Source organism: Diaphorina citri, unplaced genomic scaffold, assembly GCF_000475195.1.
Source record: "Diaphorina citri unplaced genomic scaffold, Diaci psyllid genome assembly version 1.1 scaffold270, whole genome shotgun sequence".
Lineage (NCBI taxonomy): Eukaryota > Metazoa > Arthropoda > Insecta > Hemiptera > Psyllidae > Diaphorina > Diaphorina citri.
In genome coordinates, this window is record NW_007377707.1 from 49964 (window position 1) to 71770 (window position 21807).

Consider the following 21807-nt stretch of genomic DNA (forward strand, 5'->3'; position numbering starts at 1 on the left):
AAACTTGTTGTAAACTTGCCTTTCCACGCATGCGCAATGTTCTTCTAACCTCCTTTTTTCAAAATTGTTTTTCTTTTCTTCAGTCGCCTTGAAAATGTCATCAGGAGATGACGAAACATGTCGGCTCCTGTAGGTTTTTTTAATTTTATGATTGTTTATCTCTTGTAAAATAAAATTACTTACAGTTTCCAAAGTTACTAGTCAAGTGAAGACGTTGTTCTTTTACCTATACTAATATGTTGCTACTTGACAGATTGACTCTCCTAGAGAAGTATGTTACACTACCAGATCTCCTTTGCTACAATTTCCTCTATGAAACCTCTCCATACCAGTCTTGGAGGGTAGCACGTCTGCCCTGTAAGCGCTGGGTCGCGGGTTCGTTTCCCATCCGAGGCAAGCAACAATTTCAAACGAAATAGAGCTGAGAACAAAAACCTCCATGTTCTTTGCTGTTTTTTTTGTTTTACTCTGTTTTAACGCCTATACCTAACAGCTTAAGTGGTTAAGTTCCTCCTTTTATATCAACACTAAAAAAAGTTGATAGGCTGTTTTGTTCCGTAACCGCTTACACATTATAAGGAGTTCTGTTCATGACTAAGCTCTAAGCCTCACATATGACGTATTGTATTGTTCATTATGTTAAAAGCATTTCGTGTCGTTGGTTTTACCGTTCGTGTTTCAATTCTTATGTCTTTTTGTTTGTGTTTCAATTCTTATGTCTTTTTGTTTGTGTTTCAATTCTTATGTCTTTTTGTTTGTGTTTCAATTCTTATGTCTTTTTGTTTGTGTTTCAATTCTCATGTCTTTTTGTTTGTGTTGGGTCAAATTTTGCAATTTTTGATCTACTTTCCCTGGGCTGATTGGGTCATTTATTTGGACACTTTAATATTTTTTAACCCCTCTTTTTCCTTTTCACTTTTTTGACGCCGGAAACTTGACCATTTCCCTAACTAAATCACTCATTGTTTGACCCATTTCGGACACTTGTATTTCCCCCTCAGGTGTATGCATGTGAGTTTGTCATCGAAAGCAGTTCCATGGGTTTCATGATCTCGGATAAGGATAAGAACGTGGTGCTGTTTATGTACCAACCGGAAGCCAGAGAGAGTAATGGCGGACATCGACTTATCAAGAAGACCGACTTCCATTTGGGCCAACATGTGAATACGTTCTTCAAAATCAGGTGAGTGTTGAACATGAAAAAACAACAACACATTTCTGTCAAAAAAAAAATAATAATAATAATAATAAAAAAAAACAACAGTTCGAGAGTATTATTGTGAAACAAACTGAATTGAAATTTGTTGAGTTCTTCTTTCTCCAAGAGGTTTGATAGAGGGAACTGTAACTGCTATGGTCTTATCGTCCCGAAATCGATGGAAGACAGGATAGGAGAAAGCCAGCCGTTCCGAGAACTATAACAACGGAGGTCTTATCGTCCCGTATAAGCTTTAGAGCCTGTTCACACTTGTGAGTTTCATCCGACTTTTTTCCGAATCCGACCTGTAGGCAATGTACCTAATTTAAATGAGAGTGTTCATACGATACATAACACGATTTTTTTCCCCGAACGACTAGTGTGAACGGGCTTTAACCCGACTTTTAGGGCTGTTGTCCTTATAGCTAAGCTTCAGAGTTGGCTTCTTCAGTATGGAGTTAAGCCAGGTCCATACGTATTTAATCCCGTTTTCCGTTTTCAGATGTAAGCCGAGCTCCATCTCGGATGCCCCAGGGGCAAGGTCCCGGTTCCTCACATGGTATGCTTCTCTGGACGGGGCTCTAGGTTTCTTCCTACCCCTCCCCGAGAAGAACTACAGGCGGCTACTCATGTTACAGAACGTTATGGTTACGCATACCTCGCACACTGGCGGGCTTAACCCTCGTGCCTTCAGGACCTATAAAGGTATGGGGATTCAATATTGTGTTGATTTGGCTCATGACTTTTGAAAAGGTAACTGGTAAAGGTTACTAGAACATGGGAAGTAGATTGATTCGGGCTATGACTTATAAAGTTATAAAATAAAAGCTACAAGGGTAAGGCCACTATTACTCGGAATTAGTTAGCATCATCTGTGTGGCTACTGGCTTAGGTGTAGGACTACAAATATTGAGAGCAACAAACCCTTTCGCAGCTTTCGTATCTGGCAGTTTGTTAAAATCTTTCAATCTAATTTCGGTTTCAAAAGTTGTTCTTTCCTTACAACTTTTTGCAGTTAAGGACAAGCGAATCATTAAGCCTTTCTGAAGACCATTTCGTCGATGTATAGCTGAAGATGAAGATTTTCTCTCTCTCTCTCTCTCTCTCTCTCTCTCTCTCTCTCTCTCTTTCTCTTTCTCTCCAATTGTTGTTTCTTTTCAATGTTTGTGATAAAAATCATTTTTCTCTCCAGGTAAAGGCTACTACGCGGGCAATCCGTCGCGTGGTATCATAGACGGATCTCTGGTGTGGAAATTCCTGCAGCTATCTCTGGGCGAACGGCTGGAGATCTGCAAGAAAATCGGATCCAAACACAACGATATTTTGGACGAATTGTACGATATTGAAGCCCTGAGTTCCCATTTCTAAAAAGACATCAGGGACTTATTCCAAGAACTCTCTTCTTGTGGGATTGGAACTCTGAGTTATCCTTAAGAATTCTGGACTGAAATTAGATAGATGCTTATTTATCTACCTACATAATTTCAGTGCAGGATTCCATATGGGAATTGGAATCTGGAGTTCTCAATTCGGTTCCACAAGAAAAATAATGCGTGATGTTAATGTCTGAACTACCCACACCTTACTTTTTACTGCACGCACAGAAAAAGAAGGAATTTTACTTGTGGTAAGCATGAAGCTCGACACTTGGTTAGGCTTAATCGCTCAATCCACTTGGGTTAATTAAACTCAAATAGACTCTTGCAAATGAACTTACAACCAACTTCAGTCGTGTGGTAACGCGTTGGACTTCCATTGGGGCAGGATCAATATTTAAAATAGGGGAGGTGAAATGGAAACCGCGGTGCACCAGGTTTTTGACTTCATGAAATCAAAACAGAATGATCATTCTGATTTGAATTAGACCTAAAAAACAAACTGAAAGATAGAGGTTTTTTATGTTTGTCTATCAAAGGGACTTCAACTGCGAAGGACTTATCGTCCCGAAAGCGAAGAGAATGACAGGATAGCAGAAAGCCAGCCGTTCCAAGAACGAACATTATCCCATCAGGATAAAATCCGCCCCGGGCGGGAATCGAATCCGTGACCTGTCAAAATTGGTCTCAGAACCGAACTGACTAGTGTAGGTAGTACCCATCTTCTCGGCCTAAGACGTTCGTTCTCGGAACGGCTGATTTTCTCCTGCCCTTCTATAGGTATAGGTGAGGAGCAGCCTGTAAATTGGGCCATATGTATAAATGGCCCTTTTTAGGGACTTTGCATTTTTAGATCCACCATGTTGTTTTCTATTTCTTCATTGTATCCCCATTTTATTTATCTAATTACCTACTCTTTTATTATTATTTATCTATCGGCAATCATTTATTATTAATCTATTATTATTATTTAAGCAAGATAATTTAGCTAATGTTAATTTCTTCATTGTATCCCCATTTTATTTATCTAATTAATTACCTACTCTTTTATTATTATTTATCTATCGGCAATCATTTATTATTAATCTATTATTATTATTTAAGCAAGATAATTTAGCTACCCACCTACTCTGTGATAATATTTTGTCATCAATTTTTACGGAAAACATCCATTAATTTTATTTTATTTTTTATTTTTATTTTATTTATTATTATTATTTTTAATCAATCTACGTAGCTTTTGGTCTGGGAATAATTCATACGATATTAATGCCATGCCATGTACCCTTCTGCAAATTCAGATTTTTAGGGGATTTTTTCCACTTTTCTGCTGCCTCCCTAGGCCCTCCCAAAAAATGGCGAAACATTATTTTTTCATCAGGGTAACATTCATCAGCTCTTTCTCTCTCTCTCTCTCTCTCTCTCTCTCTCTCTCTCTCTCTCTCTTGGGATTTTACAGACATGTAAGAATATTTTCCAGGAACAATTGAGACAAGGTATCCTGGAAGAAGTACCTAATGAAAAGGTGGAGGTAGAGCACATTGTCAACTCTAGACCTCTGGCCTATTTTAATGACGAGGATTTAGTCATTACTCTCTCTCTCCCAAAAATTGCGAAAAATTTATTATTTTTTCATCAGCGACATTTATCAGCCTTCTCTCTCCCTCCCTATGTTGAAAGCTGTGTATAGGTACCACATAGCATAAATTACAGGCGTAACATAAAATACCAAGTTATGTACTCTCTGCGCTGGCTTAACCCATTCATTGTTTTGTTAACTGGTAGTACCATTGGAAATATTCCCATTGAAAGCTTTTTCCCACTAATAATGAAATTATTGGCGGTTGAGAGGAACATACAAAACTGTTGTAGTGAAAGGGAAAGCTACATTTTTTTAAAGAGATTTGATAGAGGGAACTGTAATTGCCAAGCAAGGTCTTATTGTCCTGAAAGCGAAGGATAGGAGAAAGTCGTTCCTGGAACGAACCTTTTCTTCTTCTTCTTCTTTCACGTTGCCATTTTCCCAATTCCCATTCAGGGTCGCCAAGAACGAACCTTCTCTGATTAGGATAAAATCCATCCCGAGCGGAAATCGAGCCTTACAAAGCGCTTACAATGCAGAATTGCAGACGCGTTACCCTCCAAGCTAACTACTGCCAAGCAAGGTCTTATTGTCCTGAAAGCGAAGGATAGGAGAAAGTCGTTCCTGGAACGAACCTTTTCTTCTTATTAAACTTTACCATTTCCCCAATTCCATTCAGGGTCGCCAAGAATGAACCTTCTCTGTTTAGGATAAAATCCATCCCGAGCGGAAATCGAGCCTTACAAAGCGCTTACAATGCAGAATTGCAGACGCGTTACCCTCCAAGCTAACTAGATTGGTACCTAGCTTAGAATAGAATAGAATATACCTTGTTTATCCTGCTCGAATGAGACTAAAAAGTCCCTTTACCCCCGCAGTCTAAACAAGGCCTCGTTTATTTTATGGGTTAAATCTTAAATAACATGGTATAACAAAATTTTAGGACCTTGCTCAATTTAAAAAAGTAGCTTGGTGAAACATAGCGGGTTAAAATTTTGTTTTATTTATTTTAGGGCAAACATAACACACTGTGGAATATGACTGAGGGAGGGGGGGTAGGAAATCCCTACGGGGGCTCCCCATATTTACCTCCCTTCCTCTAATTCTTCCTATGCTGGCAAATAGCTATCTCTCTCTCCCTCTCCCAATAATTCATCTCTCTCTCTCTCCCTCTCACTCGCTCACTTTTACTCCCCCAATACCTACCACAAGAGAGAGAGAGAGAGAGACACACACACAGATGGAAAGAGAGAGAGAGAGAAAGAGGGTATTTCATGATTAATGATCTCTGAATAAACACACACCGCGGGAGAGAAAGAGATAGAGAGTAGGTATTGTGTGGGTGAGGGAGAGAGAGAGAGAGAGAGAGTGTGTGTGTGTTTTGTTGTTCCTGTTGATGTTTTATCAACAATTTGTTTCCACCAGAATAACACGACAGTGTGTGTGTGTTTTGTTGTTCCTGTTGATGTTTTATCAACAATTTGTTTCCACCAGAATAACACGACTTTTTTGTCTCTCTCTCTCCCTCCCTCTCTCTCTCCCTGTCTCTCACTCACTCACTCCTTTCTCTCTGTCTCTCCCTTTCTCTATCATTTTTTATCTCGTTTCATCGTTATTAGGTATGGATAGAGAGGTTCCTACTTCTTCGTGATTGTTTTTTATAGACATTCCCCCTCCCCCCCCTTAATTTTCAATAAATTTAAGTTACGCCCATGCTCCCAACATGAAAAAAAAAAAAAAAAAAAAAAAAAAAAAAAAAAAAAAAAAAAAAAAAGTTTTTTTTTTTTTCGGGGAAAAAAAAAAAAAAATCTCAATTTGTATAAAATAAAAATAAATAAAAAGTAGGTAGGTACCTATAGCTAATTTAGGTATGTACCTATATACGTTTAGATAAATATTTCAGTCCATTTTTTGGTCCTTTTCTGAAAATTGATCGACAAATCTCTTCCCCACAGATTTACTGATATTAGGAAGGTATTAGGTAAAGATTAGGTTATGATTCCATATCGTAAGCAGGAATTTAGAAAAAGGTTGCCTACCTAAGCGGCTTACAAGCAAAGATTTGTAACAATGTAGAATCATATTATGAGCGAAATATCCAAATAATAATGCCTATTTTATAGGGAAATATTGAGGATTAAGAATATGTAAACCCATACAGGGCTTTAAATTCGAGGTTTTTTAATGCCCCAAAATTTGAGATTAAAATTAGGTAATGTCGCTGGTCCGATTCCCTCCCGGGGCGGATTTTATCCCGAACAGATAAGGTTCGTTCTCGGAACGGCTGGCCTTCTCCTATCCTGTCTTCCTGCTGTCTTTGATTCCGGAACGATAAGACCTTGGTGATAAGAGTTACCTTGTATCAAACCTCTTGAAAGATTGAAATTTACGGATTTGTGTGGAGATTCGGAGTAATTCGGAGGGAAAAAAATACTGCCGAGACCAGGATTCGAACCTGGGTTACTGCGGCCACAACGCAGGGTCCTAACCACTAGACGATCACGGCTGATATTCTCAAGAGGGTAATAATCCGTCTTATAAAGAACAGAGAAAAGAGAGGACATTTTCACAAAGAATCATAATATGTATGTACCTACCTATTCCTTCATTCAATACATACCTACCTGAGGTAGGTCTTGTAATAATTCAGGTGTAACGGAATTAACCCTGTGATAACCGGTAGATAATGCACTGTGATGTTGATGTATGTAATATTTGTGAGAATAGAACAGTATGAGTAGTTTGTATTTACTTCGATCAGTACATCAATAGGTACAGGTACCTACGTTTGTAGCTAGCTTGTATTCCGAGAAAAGCTAGCAGTTTGTGCTAACCGCAAAATTCCGATCCAATATAACTGCGCTGTAACTTTTGACTCATCAAAATTCCTAAATCCAAGGAACAAGGCATTTGCCGCGACGGTCAAATAATCCTTTTTTTTATGCCCAGATATTCTGGACAAACTCGCACTTCTTGTAATCAAATAAAAACCCTTAGAACTTAATGGCATATCCTCTAACTTAATATCTGGTTGTCATATCCCCTAACTTTATGAAATTAGAGCAGAAGACTAATGTGCTCTGGAAGGGCATCTCAATAACTTCTGACTTTTATTCAATTGTTTCCCGTTTGTTTTCCTCGAATAATATCTGTTCCGATGCCTTTAATCAGTAGAACAGCGTTTTTCCTCCCCTCTACTTTTTTACTTTCCTTATCCTATAGAAAGGAAAGTAATGTTACATTCGGTCAAATTTTTCGATGGTCAGTTTTTAGTGCCAAAACACGTTTTGAGGTTCCTAGAGCCTAAATCCAAAGTTTCAGCCATTGTTCCGGGGGTGTGTCTCTGTCTATCTAGGTTAAGACCGCGAACGGTAAGCCGTTCGCGGTCTTAACCTAGGAGCTAGAGCTAGAGACTTGAAATTTGGTATGTATGTCAAATATGATGAGGATGCTGCTGTTAGTGGCATATTGACCGCTTTTTTAACAGTTTTCGACCGCTTTTTGGCGGTTTTCAGCTACACTTACTAATGGTTAGAGATATTGTAAAAGAACACCCAAATAACCAACCCGCATTCAGTAGGATAAGGAAAGTCTTGTGATGTTCACACCAGATTTTCCTTGTTTTGTTTAATTTTCATAACCGCGCCCCGCTGTGAATTATCTTCCGATATGTTTTTCCTTTTTTTTCACCATCTGTGCTTCGTGTTTTTCAATTTGGTTCGATTTTTTTTTCTCCTGTTCGCGATAAACTTGTGATGAGCTAATATATGTTTTGTGTTTGGACCAGTGGCGATTTGACGAGTGGGAAAATGATGTTTTCGGACTGAATTAGGTAACAATTCACGTGCCGGAAAATTGCATCTCCACTAATTTGAATAATTTTTCGTTGAGATATGATTCTTAGATATTTAAAAAGTTAAAAATTAGACGGTACAGTAGGTGTGACTGTGGCATTTGAGATGAACACTCTTCACACAGTAAAACTACTAGTACTACACCCCCAAAAGAACCAAACCATTGGCCTAAAAGAACGAGTATGTAATAATTATGTACATAGGTATTCTCTGTGGGCTGAAAGTGCTAGAATATATCCAAAACCAACTTCTTGATAAAATACAAAAAGGGGTAAGAAGAAAAGTACTTGCTAACAACAGAAAATCATTCGGATAGGAAATTTTGGAGTTTTCTTTTAGATTCGAAACTGGTTTCTCAAAGCTTTGTTTGTTTTGAGCTCCGTATGATTTCAATTATTTACTGCTGTTGTTTAGTTGAAAACACAAAATATTTCCGTTGGACTTCCTATTTGGAGATTGTTGGATCAAGTCCAAGTCAAATCATAAAATTTTCCTAGCTGTGTTAATTGGGGAACGACATTTTTTGTGACAAACATAAGTATGTTTAAACGCTGTTAAAACTCCAGTTTCAATAAAATCTGAAAAAGTTCTTATGAAATTCGTTGTAAATTTCGTATCTGTCTACATTTGTTTATAATGTAAATCGTTTCTACCGTTGTACAATAAAAAAAATATTTGGGGAAGTTTATGGAAAAAGGGACATTTCTTTTACTCATGTTGAAAACGGAACTAAAAGTGGCCCTTCTTTCAAAGATGTCCCCATTTGTTACTGTTTCCTATAATGGGTGTTAATTTAATTTGTTTATAATGTAAACCGTTTCTACTGTTGTACAATAAAAAAAATATTTGGGGAAGTTTATGGAAAAAGGGACATTTCTTTTACTCGTGTTGAAAACGGAACTAAAAGTGGCCCTTCTTTCAAAGATGTCCCCATTTGTTACTGTTTCCTATAATGGGTGTTAATTTCTTCATTGTATCCCCATTTTATTTATCTAATTACCTACTCTTTTATTATTATTTATCTATCGGCAATCATTTATTATTAATCTATTATTATTATTTAAGCAAGATAATTTAGCTACCCACCTACTCTGTGATAATATTTTGTCATCAATTTTTACGGAAAACATCCATTAATTTTATTTTATTTTTTATTTTTATTTTATTTATTATTATTATTTTTAATCAATCTACGTAGCTTTTGGTCTGGGAATAATTCATACGATATTAATGCCATGCCATGTACCCTTCTGCAAATTCAGATTTTTAGGGGATTTTTTCCACTTTTCTGCTGCCTCCCTAGGCCCTCCCAAAAAATGGCGAAACATTATTTTTTCATCAGGGTAACATTCATCAGCTCTTTCTCTCTCTCTCTCTCTCTCTCTCTCTCTCTCTCTCTCTTTCTCTCGAAAAGTTTCCAAATATGGCCCTTTTTAGAGACTCACTATAATCTACGCATCTTTGGATACAGACTTTCAGTTTTACAGCTGACTTTGAATAGTTCTTCCCGCCTAAAATGAATTAAATTCGATCACCACGTATTCTCATCCAACTTGAAAATAACAGATCATCTCTCAGACACAGAAGGTGACTCCGAAACGGAATACTAGGGTCCTTCCTTCTGTGAGCTTAGGTAGATATTATACTACTCTAGACATAGGTATAAGTACCTATGTACTATCAGCTAAAACCAAATTATATACGAAGTGTTATTGTTTATTTTATTGTTTCATTAATTTCATAAATACAACTTGTTTCACTCTTTAAAATTTAAAATTCTAGTTGCTTTTTTTACGATTATCTCTTAAGCCAGTAAAAAGGGCCATATTCCCACTTTGGTTTATTATTAATTATAAAAATTGAGAGGAACATATTCATTTTCTTTTATTTTTATTCATTTCCTAACAATATGCTTCATTTTCATTTAAAAACTTTTTAGTAATACATGCAATATTTAAAAAAATACAGCTAATTGAAAACTTTAAAGTTGTTTATCTCGAAACTAGATTTTCCGGATATGGCCCTTCTTACTGGCTGCTCCTCAGGTATGTTTTATTTGGTATCAATTTTTTTTACAAAGAATTTCTTATCCTAAGCTTAATCTGATCGAGCTCTTATTGAAGACAATAAGAGCTCCATCCTTTCAAACAAGTCGCTACCTATTTCAAGTTTCATTTTTCTCTTAGACAAATGAAATTCGAAACTCGGAAAAATGCTGGGAAGCAAAAAAAAATATTCCCATAAAATGCTCTACGGGACTCCGGGACATCATCGCTACAAGGGTGTAGATCGGGGGGCTGGAATTAAATTAGTCTCTCCCAAAGGTGTGATTTCGATCCGCTCGCTCTCTCATCCGAGGAAAAACATATGCAAAAGTTCAAGTGGTAGGGCACTCCCTAGGGAGCGGAGTTTAGTGCGGGAGTGCAAAGCGCGAACACTCCCCTCCTGGTCCTGGATACGATCATAAAAATTTCGGGAAGGAAGTGTTTTTTTTTTTTTTTTTTTTTTTTTTTTTTACTGTTTGATAGGGGAACCTGTAACTGCTGAGGTCTTATCGTCCTGAAATTGAAGAGAGAAGGAAGACAGGAGAAAGCCAAGCGTTCCGAGAACGAACCTTACCTGTTTAGGATAGAGTTCGGCCCGGGCGGGAATACACGACAGGCGTTCTACCCTCCATATAATATGTAGATGGTTCTTTTTTGCTGAATGCTGTCCAATTGTAGTACCTCATATCCAAATCCATAGCTGGTTTGAGGATTGCATGTGAGTATGCATTATTTTTAGGAGCACTTTGCCTTTGATGCTTTCCACGCATTAAATCATCCCCAACACACAATCGTCGTTTATGAAACAATAGCGCTTATCATCATCTTAGTTAGCTTGGAGGGTAGCGTGTCTGAACAGATAAGGATCGTTTTCGGAACGACTGATTTCTCCTATTCTGCCCGTCTTTTCTCTTTAATTTTGTAACGAAAAGATCTCCTTTAGTATAGGTAAAAGAACAACGTCTTCACTTGACTAGTAACTTTGGAAACTGTTTTTCATGTATGAAACCTATCACATTAGAAATGCCATAAAGGAAGGTAAATCTGTTTTCAATAGCCAAATTGAGAGTAATAATAATTTTGAATTGATTTTGCCTCAAACGCCGCGTGTGAACGAACCCTAAAAACTTGTTGTAAACTTGCCTTTCCACGCATGCGCAATGTTCTTCTAACCTCCTTTTTTCAAAATTGTTTTTCTTTTCTTCAGTCGCCTTGAAAATGTCATCAGGAGATGACGAAACATGTCGGCTCCTGTAGGTTTTTTTAATTTTATGATTGTTTATCTCTTGTAAAATAAAATTACTTACTGTTTCCAAAGTTACTAGTCAAGTGAAGACGTTGTTCTTTTACCTATACTAATATGTTGCTACTTGACAGATTGACTCTCCTAGAGAAGTATGTTACACTACCAGATCTCCTTTGCTACAATTTCCTCTATGAAACCTCTCCATACCAGTCTTGGAGGGTAGCACGTCTGCCCTGTAAGCGCTGGGTCGCGGGTTCGTTTCCCATCCGAGGCAAGCAACAATTTCAAACGAAATAGAGCTGAGAACAAAAACCTCCATGTTCTTTGCTGTTTTTTTTGTTTTACTCTGTTTTAACGCCTATACCTAACAGCTTAAGTGGTTAAGTTCCTCCTTTTATATCAACACTAAAAAAAGTTGATAGGCTGTTTTGTTCCGTAACCGCTTACACATTATAAGGAGTTCTGTTCATGACTAAGCTCTAAGCCTCACATATGACGTATTGTATTGTTCATTATGTTAAAAGCATTTCGTGTCGTTGGTTTTACCGTTTACAACTTTAATGTACACCTTTCCACAAGTAAAACGGTTTTGTTGTGAAGGTAGATAGGTATGTAGGTACATAGGTAGGTATCGGGATACAAAGGTACATAGGTAGGTATATGGCAAATATTGTGACGTCATTGCGATTATTATAGGTAGGTAATGGTTGAGCAATGTTTTTCAAGGCATTTCCTTAGTAAGGTTAAGTCATATTTTTTGTGAAGTTCTTTGGAGCAGGGACCAACTTTGCCGTAAAATATTAATGTAGGTACAGCTACCTATCTATTTACGTGAAAAAAATAGGTACGGTACCTAAGGATTATAGTTGTAGGTATGTAGGTATTAAGTTTTTATGTGTTCTATTGATAGATTTTTTGCAATTTTCGAGTACAAATCTCGAGTACCTACTTATATTAAAGCTACAAAAGCACCTATTTTTTAGTCCGTCTTTCCTTTGTTAGTCCGTCCTTCCTTCATAAATAATTCCCGGAGGGACGGGCCCAGCTTGTTTCTTTTCCAAACATTTCAACTCACTGAAAAGCGTTAATTCTTGTTTTTTCTTCTCAAAAGAAAATCTTTCTGTTTCGGGTTTTTTTTTTCTTTCGTTTCTTTTCTCTGCCATCTTTTCAAGATAAAGAACTTTGCAAAAGAAACAGAGAACAAAAAACTGGAAAAGAAAAATATCTGAAAAGTCTTTGAAAATTTTTCAAGCAAAAAAAGGAACTTGGAAAACACATTTCTATGTTAGAAGAAGAATAAAAAAGAAGGAAAAATTCAATATGAAAAAATACTCAAAGTACAGTCCTTTTCTTTCGATTTCCACCGCCAGCAAGCACAAGTCTTCTTTGAAATTTCATTTGAATGAAATAGAATGTAAAGTCAAGTAAGTCCCTATGGAAACAACATTCAAATCCTGTAGTGGTTGAGTGGAAGAACTTCTTTAGGAGAATTCTGCCACTTTAAATAGAGCGAAAAGAAAAAGGGCCCCTGAAGGACTGATCAAGAACATGTAATGCGTAAAAATTTCCCTTATGTATTATATTAAGCATTTTTGTTATTCAAATGTCATCAAAATCGAACCATTTCAAAGAACAAATTGTCTAGAAGTCAAATCGTTCATTCAAAAATCTTATTTAGCCTGTTGGGCAGAGCCTCTTGTAAGCGCTAAGCCGTGGGTTCGATTCCCACCCGGGGCGGATTTTATCCTGATGGGGTAACGTTCGTATCCTGTCATTCCTGTCTTCCTTCTCTCTTCGATTTCGGGACGATAAGACCTTAGCAGTTACAGTTCCCTCTATATAAAAAAAAACTCTTTGAAACATGTTGATAAAATTCCTTCTTGTAACATTGTCACATCCACTAATTCTGGTGGAGATGACAACCTTACCTACATAATTATCCATCCTACTAATTTGCTGCCTAAAGGAAAGCTCCTTTGCAAAAGGAACTAGAGGAAGCACTTTCTTCTCTGATGGTATGAGAGGAGAAAGGAACGTCGAAATATGTAAACGTCTGTAAGGAGTGTAAGGGTGGCTCTTTCTGCTTTCCAAGAGCTTTGGAGGGTTCTTTATGCGACTTTAGTCAAAGATATGAATGAGAAGTTGGAAGAAAAGGAGGAGGAGGAGGAAGAGAAGAAGAGAAAAAGAAAGCAACACAAAATAAGAAAACAAGGAAGAGGGGGAAGAAGAAGATGGTGAAGGATAAGACACGCAAAAAGAAGAAGAAAAAAAAAACTAAAGAACTTTAATATTTGAGAAAAGTTTTTTTCGAGTCTTTTCTCCATTTTTCCTCTTTTTTACTTTCCTTATCCTATAGGAAGGAAAGTATTGTAATCGGGTCAAATTTTCAATGATCAGTTTTTAGTGCCAAAACACGTTTTGAGGTCCTTAGAGCCTAAATCCAAAGTTTCAGAGAGTAAGAGCTAGAGACTTTAAATTTCGTATGTATCTTTCAAATGTGACAAGAATGCGACACGAAACTTTTGTTTAAGACCGGTACAACGCTTGGCGGCATTTTACCGCTTTTTGGCGGTTTTTGGTGTAATTTAACAATATCTCGGGAACGATATAAGCTAGAGACTTGAAATTTGGTATGTAGTTCACAAATGTGACAAGGATGCAACACAAAACGTTTGGTTGAGATGGTTGCTGCGCTTGGCGGTATTTTGACCGCTTTTGGACAGATTTCGACCGTTTTTTGGCGGTTTTCAGCTATACCGACTAAACGGTTAGAGATATGGTAAAAGTTACTATAGAACATAAAAATAAGCATCATTCAATAGGATAAGGAAAAAGGATGCGACACAAAACGTTTGGTTGAGATGGTTGCTGCGCTTGGCGGTATTTTGACCGCTTTTTGGCGGGTTTCGACGGCTTTTTGGCGGTTTTCAGCTATACTGACTAAACGGTTAGAGATATTGTAATTGTTATAACAGAACACCCAAATAAGCACCATTCAATAGGATAAGGAAAGTCGTGTGATGTTCACACCAGATTTTTTTTTTTTTTCAACTTTCTTTTAATAAACATACCTAAATAATATGTATCTATCTTTTCCCCATTTGAAAGCTTGGGAGCTTTAAATGATAATGATGTATTTTCGTTTTTACTTTTAATAAATAAATCGTGTTAATCGTATTCTATGGTTTCTAAGAAGGATCTTCGGTTATAGGTAGAAAATAATTTCACATTTCAAAAGAAGATCTTGCTGACATTCCTGAGGGAATACCTTATCTTTCTAAGGGACTTTAGTTTGTAAGGGAAAGTCAACAAATAAGAGGGAAATATTTTTTGTAAGTAGTAGGTAATCTCCCAATTTGGCAATTGAAAAAGTTCTTTTTGCCAAGGGTACCTATTGAAAAACCTAGCTCACAAGCTCACAACGCTCACAACTAAGTGACATGTAGAACCCACACGGGAAAAAGGACCCTTATACGGGACCCATAAATAATTAGGGCGAAAATTTAATAAATATCTTCGAATCGTTTCTTTCAATCAACTATGGTATAGATATTCAACCGATTGCGAACAGCTCCCTTGTGTTCGGTTCATCAGGAATTCAGTCTCCAACTTCGGACAGCAAGATCCATCAATTATTTCCTCTCGTCCAGCTCTTCAATTTACGAGTAGTCTTTAAAGGCCGATGCAACTCTTCAATTTAGGCTTTAAAGGCAAAACATGTGTCGCCCGGGCGGAATTTATTCTAAACAGATAAGGTTCGTTCTCGGAACGGCTGGCCTTGTCCTATACTGTCTCTCATATCGAACACCAATATTTAAAACAAAACCTGACTGTCCGTCGCGCGTCATTTTTCCACGCTACCTAACCCTCTTTTTCCCCTCCCTCCTTCCCCTCCCTCGCTCATGGCGGTAAAAGCTGTCGGCAAAAAGCTCGGGGAAAATAGTGTTGCCTTGGTTGCCATGACAACGGAACACAATGACACACCCCCTCATAACGCGGAGCTACCCCACCCCCACCCCTTGTGGAAACTTGATGCTTCGGGAAATATCACTGGGATGATAATTCTGGGGAGGAGAAGGGGGGGGGAAAGAATAGGAGGGGAGGGGAAGGAATAGACGGAAAAGGGAGCAAGAGAAACGGAAGGAGGAGAAGGGGAGGGTAGGAGGAGGGAGGAAGGTATATTGAGGACTGGAAGAGGAAGGGAGGGAGAGAGAGGAAGATACTGGAGGTCTGGAAAAGAGAGAGAAGAATAACAGGAGGAGGAGAAGAATAGGAGGGAGAGGGAAAAAGACTGGGAGTGGGGGGGGGAGGAGGAGAAGGAGCAGATATATTGAGGAGGGGAAGAGGAAGGGAGGGAGAGAAAGGAAGATACCTACTGGAAAAGAGAATGCAGGAGGAGGAGGGAAGAGAGGAAGATAGATTGAATAAGGGAAGGAGAGGAGGGAGGGGAGAGAGAGAGAGAGGAAGATACTGGAGAAGAGAGGGAAGAGAATGCAGAAGGAGGGGGAAGAGGAGGGAGAAACGGAAAGAGAAGAGAGGAAGATATATTGAAGAAGGGAGGGAGGGGAAAGAGAGAGGGAGAAAGGAAGATACTGGAGAAGAGAATGCAGAAGAAGAAAAAGAGAAGGAAAAAGAAGGAGGAGGAGGAAGAAGAAAAGTTGAAGAAAAGGAGGAGGAGGAGGAGGAGGAAAAAGAAAAAGAAGAAGAAGAAAATGCAAAAGGAGGAGGAGAAGAAGGAAGAGGAGGAGGTTTACGGTTTTTAGAGAAGAACAAAAGGGAGGGACTATGGGGAGGAAGAAATATTTGTGTTTTCCGGTGGTGAGTATTGTACAATTTTGAGCGGACATTTTTTTGTCATGGGTCATGTGGGTGAAGCTTTTGTAAATGCTTCGGACTTAAAGCTGCTCTTGAATATTTATCCATTTTATCCTATAGGTAGTAGGTACGTGAGAAAAGTAATGTATTTCCAAGGATAAGTTTAGTATTCCTGGTTTTGCCGGGGCAACTCCTTGGTGTCAACTCTTGTCAATCTCCGAGATTCGATACTTACAGGATTTCAGCGTATAAAGAATCTTTAGGAATATAAACTAGGTACCTAAATATTATTATTCATACAGAGTTTTGGCGTCTCCACTAATCGATCAGTGTTGGTAATGATCAGTTTTCGTTCATAAGTTAAATAATATCACTAAATAATGGCTACAGAGAAGAAGCTGTTGCCTGGCTACAGAGTTTACCTCTACAGGGTGTCCCGCGAACGACTGTACAACGCTTGAGGGTTGATGCAGGACCTAAAGGGCTACCAGAAAAAGGTATCTGGACAGATCCGTTCATAAGTCCATGATACATAACTGGTTTTTCTTTTCATGAAAGAAAATTTTTTCGTTAGATTCTGGGTCTTTCTTGTTTTACCATGACTCCCAAATCAGTAAGTAAACCTGTTTTTGGACCCTGCATATCTAATTGATACATAATTCTGAAACTATAGGTATGTACATGTGTAGGTACGTACCCTTTACCGTTTACAACTTGAATGCACACCTTTCCACAAGTAAAACGGTTTTGTTGTGAAGCTAGATAGGTATGTAGGTACATAGGAAGGTTTCGGGATACAAAGGTACATAGGTAAATGGCAAATATTGTGACGTCATTGCGATTATTATAGGTAGGTAATGGTTGAGCAATGTTTTTCAAGGCATTTCCTTAGTAAGGTTAAGTCATATTTTTTGTGAAGTTCTTTGGAGCAGGGGACCAACTTTGCCGTAAAATATTAATGTAGGTACAGCTACCTATCTATTTACGTGAAAAAAATAGGTAGGGTACCTAAGGATTATAGTTGTAGGTATGTAGGTATTAAGTTTTTATGTGTTCTATTGATAGATTGTTTGCAATTTTCGAGTAAAAATCTCGAGTACCTACTTATACACTTATAGTAGGTTATATTCGATGATATTCGTATTAAAAGCTCAAATTCAGCGCGACTTTTCCTCGCATCATCAAAACCCAACACATTTCGAGGCAAAAGGAAAAGCGCAAGTTTTCTACCATGTTTGATTTTCACCATTCCCCTTCCGGAAAGCTCGCAATCTTTTCCGCCATTGGACACATTTCATCGACGTTCAAAATACTTTCGCATGGAAAATCGTCTTTCTTCCCTTCTCCCCGTTTTTATTAGTTTTTAGTGTGGATTTACCAAAAGTTTGATAATTTTTCCAGCGAAAAAAAGGCATAACCGTTTATTTTAGAACAAACTTTATAAACAGTGATTTTAATTGGGTAATTTATTACAGAGAAGTTGATTAACTTTTAGGCGTGTGGAAATCTCATAAAAAACACTGGTGTGGAATTTTTTTAGCTTTTGTTCCTTTTTTTCTCAGAGATTTTTGGTGTTTTTTGAATTTTTTTCCGAGAGCTTCCTTAACCAAATATGTGTTTTAAATTTAAATGAAACAACCGCCATATAACCGTATATTATGTGTGATAAACATAAAAAAGTGTTGGAAAAAATATTTTATAAAATAATAATCTTGCAACTTTTCGAAGGCTAATAATAAAGGCTAACTGAATTTCAAATTTATTCTGATTTAAGATTTTTTTTTTATTTTTCCCTTGTTTTCCGGAATTTTTCAAGATATTTAAACAGGTTTTTCTGGTGCCCACGATACCTATTAGGTATTCTTCCCGGTAACTTTTAAATTGCATTTTTTTTTTTTTTTTTGTATTCGAACTTTTAACCCAATGGGCGGTCTAAAGTAACAAGAACGGCCGCCAATTCGGCTAAAATATTGCCACCCAGTTGCGAAATTTGTGAAAGCTTTAATTACTTAAACAAATCAATAGGTACCTTTCGTTTCGGAAGTTTTTCTCAATAACAGTCTCACTTGTAAACCAATTGGCGGTCTAAAATAACAGAATGCCTATACGCCCCGGCCGCCAATTCCGCTAAAACATTGCCGCCAGCGTTGCCACCATATTCGACCAGGCGCGGAATGAGATAGGCGAGCTGTGGAGGAATTGTCTGATGAGTGCGGGGGCCGGGGGTCCCGGGCCCCCCATGGACCTGGCCCCCGGGGGCCCCCTGTCACATTTGCACCTCCTGAATCATGACGTCATGACGGGTGGGCCGGTGACAGGCGTGGCCTCTCACAGTCCTGATGTCCTTCTGGCGCTGCTCGCCAGGAATAAGAGTTTGGAAGGTAAGGGAGATTTTGGTTTTTTACTGTACTTAAAGGTGTGCCCACACATAGTAGGTGGCCGTCAATCGACGTGAATTTATTGTGAATCGATGTCGAGCGACATTGATCGTAAGCCGGTCGACTATGTTTGGACACACCTAATACTTGACCCGAAAGATTTACGTTAGTTGACACCCTATAGGTATATAGTTTCTGGAAATACCTATCTACCGTGAGAAGAAATCGGTCCAGCATAAAAAGGTAATTAAAGTACCTAGGTATTCTGATGACTTTAAAAGGATCATTGCCCAACAAGAATTGCCAAGGCAAAAATGGTCTCGGGAAGATCGGTAGCAGAGGTAGGTACTGATAGTGCTCAACTAGGTATTATCGATCAACGAATTTTCAGAGACGATCATCGTTAGAGTTACCCCGAGCACAACATGTCTTTTAAAAGTAAAATCGTCGTCAAAAAATAAATGGTCTCGGGAAGATCGGTAGCAGAGGTAGGTACTGATAGTGCTCAACTATTATCGATCAACGAATTTTCAGAGACGATCATCGTTAGAGTTACCCCGAGCACAACATGTCTTTTAAAAGTAAAATCGTCGTCAAAACTCAAATCTCACTTTGTTCATTCAATTCTGATCAATCTGAAATTCTGTATCTGTACCTACCTTATTCATCCTCGAAGTAGGATCTCGTCCCGGTCACACCTGCTCAAAAAATCAAAACCCGCACCCTCACCTTTTATGTTAAAACTTCAAACCAACATCTTGATTTAGGAGCTTGGAAAACTGGAGCACAAAAACACTGAAGTATAAAAGCAAGGTGGTACACATTATGCCGAGCTATGACGTTTCAAAAACCAAAGCTTCACAATAAATCAAAATCATAATTATAGTCATAAAGCCAAAAGCAGAACATCCTAAAATATTGCCACCCAGTTGCGAAATTTGTGAAAGCTTTAATTACTTAAACAAATCAATAGGTACCTTTCGTTTCGGAAGTTTTTCTCAATAACAGTCTCACTTGTAAACCAATTGGCGGTCTAAAATAACAGAATGCCTATACGCCCCGGCCGCCAATTCCGCTAAAACATTGCCGCCAGCGTTGCCACCATATTCGACCAGGCGCGGAATGAGATAGGCGAGCTGTGGAGGAATTGTCTGATGAGTGCGGGGGCCGGGGGTCCCGGGCCCCCCATGGACCTGGCCCCCGGGGGCCCCCTGTCACATTTGCACCTCCTGAATCATGACGTCATGACGGGTGGGCCGGTGACAGGCGTGGCCTCTCACAGTCCTGATGTCCTTCTGGCGCTGCTCGCCAGGAATAAGAGTTTGGAAGGTAAGGGAGATTTTGGTTTTTTACTGTACTTAAAGGTGTGCCCACACATAGTAGGTGGCCGTCAATCGATGTGAATTTATTGTGAATCGATGTCGAGCGACATTGATCGTAAGCCGGTCGACTATGTTTGGAGTGTTTGGACACACCTAATACTTGACCCGAAAGATTTACGTTAGTTGACACCCTATATATAGTTTCTGGAAATACCTATCTACCTACCGTGAGAAGAAATCGGTCCAGTATAAAAAGGTAATTAAAGTACCTAGGTATTCTGATGACTTTAAAAGGATCATTGCCCAACAATAATTGCCAAGGCAAAAAATAAATGGTTTCTGGAAATACCTATCTACCGTGAGAAGAAATCGGTCCAGCATAAAAAGGTAATTAAAGTACCTAGGTATTCTGATGACTTAGGTAGGTATGTCATCTTGTCTTGAAACGTACTCCCTGGTAAACAAAAAACACTTTAATTAGTATAATTTAACGCCTTTTTCAGATACACAATTAAACATTAAAATTTTAAAATCAACCATGTAAATGACCGTATTCTAATTTCGTGTGCTGTTCAAAGAAGGTTGTGAAGTTTTCCATTACCATACCTACGTACCTTTTTTTCCCGGGTTGTGAATTTGGTGATTTTCAAACGAACGGAACTCGAGGTTGTCGGCCGATTTCGGTGCTCAAAGATCTGCAGTTCCCAAGGAGTGTGGACAGTGTAGATTTACTGGATTACCCTTCATATAAGGATCTATTGGACTATTGGATTAGCCTTGACTTACGGGATTGGATTACATCTGAGATATAGTCCGGATTGGAAAGCTCTACCACCAGGATAATGTCAGGTTTGTAAATTTTCTTCATTTTTGTCCAAACCATGTATCAGCTTCTAGTTTTCATATTGCCATATGAGTTAGCACCCAAGCAACAAGGACCTGAAAACAAACAAAATTCAAGTTGATAAATATGATGATATAATAAAGGAGGATAAAAAAGATTTTTAAGAACACTTAAAAGAAGAAAATAATAAAAGGGAGAAAATTATTTTACAGTTTTTTTTTTTCAAAGTTAAAAATCTTTACTTTTTTTCGATTAGGCGCTTTTACACTTGTGATAGTAAATTTTTGACAAGGAAGGTAGGTTACCTCTTTATACTCTATGTAGTATACTACTAAACACCGTAAAAGTTCCCTCCTTCACATGAGGTACTTTGAACTTTCTACTGAAAAGGGTATTTTCGAAATGTCAAATATAGGTTTGAGTAAAATTGTAAGGGATCGCACACAGATTTTCTAAAGGAGATAAAGAGATCAACAAAATGCTAAGCATAACGCTCAGACGGTCTGACAGACCTATAGGTCTGTGGCGGAAAAAGCTCAAGACCTAGGTCTGTCAGACAGTCTGAGAGACCTAGGTCTCAATCTTTTTCTGCCACATACCTACGTTCCCGTCAGACCCAGGTAATGGAGGAGTTGCAATTGGGAAATATTTTTAATAAAAGGTCGATTCCTACGTAAAAAGCTGTGAAAAATCCAAATCTGAGGTCAAAACTCCGAAAAAGTAACTTTAAGATCGGAGGAAGCACTGTGCAATATACCTTCCCCTTTTAAAGATTCTCTACCATTGCACATGTGACATGTTTGGCAACAATGCCCATTTCTTGCTGCCACATTGATCTGGACACACTATAGACTAGCTGACTTCTATCGTTTTTAAATATAGGTGATTGTCCAGGATATGGACTTAGGTATAAAATGCTTACTCATTGTCTACCTAACGGATAGAGCCACAATACTTCTCAATTACCTAATCATCTCTAAGTATCTAATGGAGGAGTTGCAATTGGGAAAATATTTTTAATAAAAGGTCGATTCCTAACGTAAAAAGTTGTGAGAAATCCAAATCTGAGGTCAAAACTCCGAAAAAGTAACTTTAAAAGGTCGAAAATCCAATCTTTAATTGCCGCAGAACATCCCGTCAGAAAGTA

The 21807-nt window shown here is 38.2% G+C and overlaps 1 protein-coding gene and 1 non-coding gene across 2 annotated transcripts in view; one reads left to right on the forward strand and one right to left on the reverse strand.

Moving 5' to 3' along the window:
• The window catches only part of LOC103506886 (cleavage and polyadenylation specificity factor subunit 1), a 29664-nt gene extending 26731 nt beyond the window's left edge, over window positions 1–2933 (forward strand). The window contains exons 19-21 of the mRNA XM_026821869.1: window positions 1002–1183; window positions 1701–1903; window positions 2391–2933. Of these exons, the coding sequence (XP_026677670.1) occupies window positions 1002–1183; window positions 1701–1903; window positions 2391–2566 (561 nt within the window). The 3' untranslated portion in view covers window positions 2567–2933. The remainder of the gene's footprint in view (window positions 1–1001; window positions 1184–1700; window positions 1904–2390) is intronic.
• A 3657-nt stretch (window positions 2934–6590) lies between these two features.
• Trnah-gug lies at window positions 6591–6662 on the reverse strand. The gene has a single exon. It is a non-coding gene; the product is annotated as a tRNA-His (tRNA).
• Window positions 6663–21807: the final 15145 nt, after the last annotated feature.